At 36.3% G+C, this 5,340-nt stretch overlaps 1 protein-coding gene across 2 annotated transcripts in view; it reads right to left on the bottom strand.

Moving 5' to 3' along the window:
• Positions 1–3,649: 3,649 nt before the first annotated feature.
• The window catches only part of LOC111240585, an 8,850-nt gene continuing 7,159 nt past the window's right edge, over positions 3,650–5,340 (bottom strand). For both annotated transcript variants that reach the window (XR_002666011.1, XM_022775867.1), the window contains 2 exons: positions 3,905–3,990; positions 3,650–3,791 (listed from right to left, as the gene is read on the bottom strand). Coding sequence is in view for 1 of the 2 variants with exons in the window: in XM_022775867.1 (XP_022631588.1) it covers positions 3,908–3,990 (83 nt within the window). In the remaining variant the exon portion in view is untranslated. The remainder of the gene's footprint in view (positions 3,792–3,904; positions 3,991–5,340) is intronic.

The raw sequence follows: 5,340 nt of genomic DNA, 5'->3' as shown, positions 1-5,340 counted from the left end.
TACTTTATATAATCGATTAAAATTCGAGCAAGTTTATTTTCACAGAAAATAATCACTCAATCAATCATTCAACAAACATGCATTCATCAATCAATCATACAAACAATTATTATGCATGATGCAATGAAGATATAGCAGTTACCACTTGCAGAATCTCAAGAATTTTTAATTTCATCATGGTAGTTCATCCTTGAGTTGAATACTGCTTCTATAGCAACTACTACCCTACAAAATAGTTAAATGTTTTTTACGCTGGTACCCATTTGAATTTGGGTCATGTCTTGTTAGTTGTAGATAGTTGTTCCTTAGGGATCCACATGTACTTTCTTTTTGGAACACCAACTTTTCTATAGTAACAATTTCTAACATTATGTGCAATATTGTTACAATAAAAGCATGCATGAGTAAGATGTTTACTAAAATCAACAAATTTCTTTGGATTAAACCTATTACTTTAAGCCTTATAACCAATTCCTTGTCTGTAGACAACTCTACCAGAAGATATTAGAACAGCATCTAAGTTATCTTTACCCTGTGTGAACTTAGCTAGAGTGATAGTCAAGTAATCAATCTTTTCAATGTCTACAGGTCATTTATCACATTCTTTTTCCATATCTTTGTTTCAGTCTTGACTATTTTAGCAGACTCCACGACATCGTCTAATTCCTTTTTCAATTTTTCATTATCCTCTACCAGATTATTGATTCTATATTCATAATCCTTTCTGTCAAAGGTAAGTCAATTTACCTTATATTGAATCGCATAACCTCTACGTGAATTTCCTGAAATGTGTCTAGCAGCATGTCATACTTTACTTCTATCAGTTCATATTCAAATTCCTCATCATTGTCATAATTAGCCCGTGCAGAGCCATCCACGAAGCAAATATTTGACTCTTCTTTAATGTTGTAGTCCTCGTCGCTTGAAGAATAAGAATCATTATTTTCCCAGGAAATGTATGCACTTTTTTGCTTCCTTCCTTTGTCCTATGGAAATTTTATGCTTCCTTTTAGTTTAATCTTCAAGTTTGGGCAATCTGGTTTGATTTGTTCTTCTCTTTCACACTCGTAGCATTAGACAACATTGGTTCTTGAACTTTACTTTCCTTTTACAGGACCTGCATAGTCAGTGGTTGAACTCTTATTTTTGATAAATCGATTAAATTTCCTTACTGCCATGTTCATTATCTCTTTGTCATGTAGTTTTGTTTCTGAGTCAGCTTTATGTTCAAGACTCCTTTCAGCTTTCTTGCTTATGGCTTTTAGAGCAATTGATTTCTTTTCTTCAATTTCTTTTTCCTCCTTTAGCCTTCTAATCTCTAACTCATGTTCTCTGAGTTTTCCAAATAAGGTGGCAATGTTCATGCTGGTCAGGTCTCTTGATTCAGATATAGCAATGACTTTTGGCTTCCAGCTTCTGTTGAGGCTTTATAATATATTGATGTTGACTTCCTCCTTGTCAAAAACTTTTCCAAGAGCCATGAGTTGGTTGACTATGCATGTGAATCACTTCTACACTTCATAAATGGTCTCTCCTGCTTTCATTCTGAATAGCTCATATTCCTATATGAAAGAATTATTTCTAGCTCTCTTTACTTCATTTATTCCTTCATGTGTGACCTTAAGGACTTCCCACATCTCTTTAGCCGTCTTGCATTGTGATATTGATAACGGTCTAAAAACCGTTATTTTTATACATCAATTTGATATCAAAACGCAACCTTTATGACTTAGAATTAGCTTGAAATCATGCATTTTGATTAAGTTAGTGAACAAGGAGTCAAAATTGGTTTTAGAGATATTATGCTTGGTTTTACATTGTTTTGACAGGATTTTACGAAAGTTGAGTGATGAAGATGAAGAAGGAAGGACTTGAAACAGAAAAAAGGTAAGAAAATATGAAAAAGAGGTGTTGCGACCACCGCCCAGCGTTAACCTAGCATTGGGCATCCAAGACGCAGACCACTGAGCGTCAAGAACTGCTGAGCGTCCAACATCGCCACTGCTGAGCGTTAGCTACCGCTAAGCGCCTAAATGAATGGGTCTGGGCCGAAATTCTGTTACTTTTTTGGCCTATAAATAGACCCAGTGCGATTTCAAAAGTAATCTTTTGGCAAAATAGAAACGTCCAGAGCTATTCTTTACTCCTTGGAGGCGGTTTTTGGATGCGGGAGCTCTGAATCACCAAATCTAAGGTTTATCTTTTCATCTTTTTCATTCAATTCATCTAGTTACACCATGTCTATGGTGAACTACACCCATTGTTGGGGAACAATGTAATTTTTTGAAACTCTCTTATATCGAAATTCTTGTTTTATTCATATGCTTGCATATGCTTGTATTATCAATAGTTTGAGTTTTCTTATCCGATTATCATGCTTGCATGGTTTAACTCATTCGGTGTATTGATCTTTGATTTTGTCGATATGGGAACGTACGGGGAAGTCTCGAACTGATAGGAATTCTCTTGGTTAAGCAATACTACCTAGGAATGGGAGTAGGACAACCAATTGCTTTAAACTTCTTTTTTTCAAGTGTTATTGGTTACTTAGGGAGACTAGGAATGGTGAACTAGTAATTGATAATAGGCTCTCTTCGCCGAGGAATCGAGTTTTGAGTAGATTAGATAGCTGCATGACATTGATAATAAAGCGAATTTAACAAGAATAGTAGATATAGGAGGGTGGATAAAGATGAAATTGTAAACCCCAAAAACTCCATTAATTCATAGTCTTCTTTGCCAATTGATTCAATTTGCATTTGCACGTTTAAATTATGTTTTTGCATCAACACTACCAATTATTCTTCTTTCAAGTCTTATGCAATCAAATCATACGAACGTCTAGGCCACTGAGTCCTTTGGGAGAACGATATTCGGTCTTACCGTTTATATTACTTGATAACGATTTGGTACACTTGCCAGGGGCTTAACAAATACCCTGAAAAATTCAACCATTGTTAGTGTTAATGCAATTACATTTCTAGCTTTAACATCATATTGAGCTCTATGGTTCTCATCTTGAGTCCACTCAGAAAAAATTTTCAAAATAACTTTTCTATTCAAAACATGATTGGGCTCATATAGACCGTTTAGAGTTGCATCCCAAACTCCTTTATCCACCGATTCAAGAAAGATTTGCATCCTTATTTTCCCAAAAGCATAATTTTCTATTGCGAATAATGGTGGTCTATTTGTCGAAGCACCTTCACCAAAGGTCTAAGAATTGAAAGCCATTTACAGGATCAGTCAATTAAATGAAAATAGAAATTGACTAGCTTTTCAAATATTTTATGAAAACCAGCTCTGGTGCTAATTGTAAAAATAGAATGGCTCAATTTCTCACACCAAGAGGGGGGTGAATTGGTGAAACTTAGAAACAAATTCTTTTAAAATCCTTTTCGAAAAAGGTGATGCCTTTAAAGCTTTCTTGAAACGCAAGGAAAAAGACTTTCTAATGCAGTGAAACTTAGTCAAATAAGTACAAAGTAAAGTCGACTAAATGTAAAAAAGTAGGGATTAGAAAATTCAAACACTGTTTTTTATACTGGTTTGGCTAACCTGCCTACATGCAGTGTCCTTCCAACCACGAGAAGCAAATACACTATAATGATCAAGGTTTTTACAACAAGGCTTTTATAGAGACCTCACGTCAAAAATATAAAATACCTCCCTAACCCTTTAATCAAAATATAGGTAGTACAATGATTAGACCAGCAGCAAGAATCCCCTCTTCTACTATCCAAACCCTTTAAGAAACCTCTCAAAGTCAAGAGCGTCGCACGCTCTTCTTCCTGTAGTCACAACAGGGAACACAACCCAATCTTTAGTAGATTATAGAACCTGATCTTGTAGTAGACATTCAAATGTGTAGATAGATCAGACTGTGAATACACAACAACCTTACTCTTTAAGAAATCTCAAGGAGATGATCACCATTTTCACTTCTTGATTCTTGGAGCTTTTTTCCTCTTTCTGTAAGATAACACTTTTCTGAAAAGATATCACAAAAACTGTTAGATTCACAAAAACTGTTAGATTCGCAAAACAATGTCATGCATTCATGTGAGTTAATAGCACTTTTTCTTTTCCAAAAATATGTGTCATGCATTCATGCATAAACTTACATATATAAGATAGTGAAATGCAATGAATAACATAGTAACAACACAATCATGTTCTCATATAAACATATAACATGTAAGCATAGAACATGTAACACATAATACACATGTGTTATTAATTATGCGTTGTGATCATCAAAAACTCAAATATTACTGAGATTGTGGGTTCAACTAAACCAGTGCTCCCCTATCAACAATCTCAACACATGCAATTAACAGCTTCATAAAATTGAATCCAGTAAAAAATACAAGCAATTACATGGGAAGAGATTCGAGCTTGGATTCAAAAAGGGAATCGAGGTGAGGGGTTTTAGGGGTCAACGAAACCAACATCGTGGCTAACCAAATTGACAGGGAAGCATCATAGGACTCTTATCGACTTTCTCTTCATGACCCTTTGCTCTCTTTATGGCATGCAACACTGCCACCCTTTTCTTCTAAGTACTGCAACATTTTTCCATAGCATTGATGAAGGTTGAAGCACAGTAATTTTCATATGTCAAATTAGACCAAATTACGCCCTTTACTACTTGGAATGATCTTAGAATCAAGCAAAACTCAACAAATGAGTCTATAGAGAGTAAAAGCTATTTTTAGCGATATTATGCTTGTTTTGCATTGTTTTGTAGTATTTTGGAGAAAGGGAAGAATGGAGTTGAAGATAAAGGTCGAAGACTCAAGAAAAGAGAAGAAAATTGAAGATTTGAAGAGTCCCCGCACCGCCCGGCGGTAACTTACACCACCGGGCGGTCTAGGGCGAGAAGTAGGCACTAGCGTTGGCGCTGGGCGGTGTTGAGGGAAATCGTCGGGCGGTAGACCTACCGCCGGGCGGTGGTGCGATTTGTGGGAAACCGCCGGGCGCCACACTTGTTTCGTCGAGCGGTGGTCTGCTGGGCTTGGGCCTGTTTTCTGTTGCACTCCTCACCTATAAATAGCCCTATTACGAGTACAGAGGTATTCTTTTGACAGAAGGGGGCGGCCAGACCTAATTTTGCTCTCTGAAGAGGCTCTCTTGGATGCTTAGGCTCCTTTTCATCTTTTCTAGGGTTTTCTCTTCCATTCTTCATCCTATTGTTGTTGGGGGAAACAATGTAATCTTTTGATACTCTCTTTTATTGAAACTCTTAATTATTTATATGGTTTCCATATGTTTCGATTGTTAATTGTTGGGTTCTCATCTATGCTTAATGCCTTTATCGTTTAACTCATTCGATAACTG

Source organism: Vigna radiata, chromosome 11, assembly GCF_000741045.1.
Source record: "Vigna radiata var. radiata cultivar VC1973A chromosome 11, Vradiata_ver6, whole genome shotgun sequence".
NCBI classification, from domain to species: domain Eukaryota; kingdom Viridiplantae; phylum Streptophyta; class Magnoliopsida; order Fabales; family Fabaceae; genus Vigna; species Vigna radiata.
Note: the sequence above shows the minus strand (reverse complement) of the source record. Positions and strands in the feature narration are given on the sequence as shown.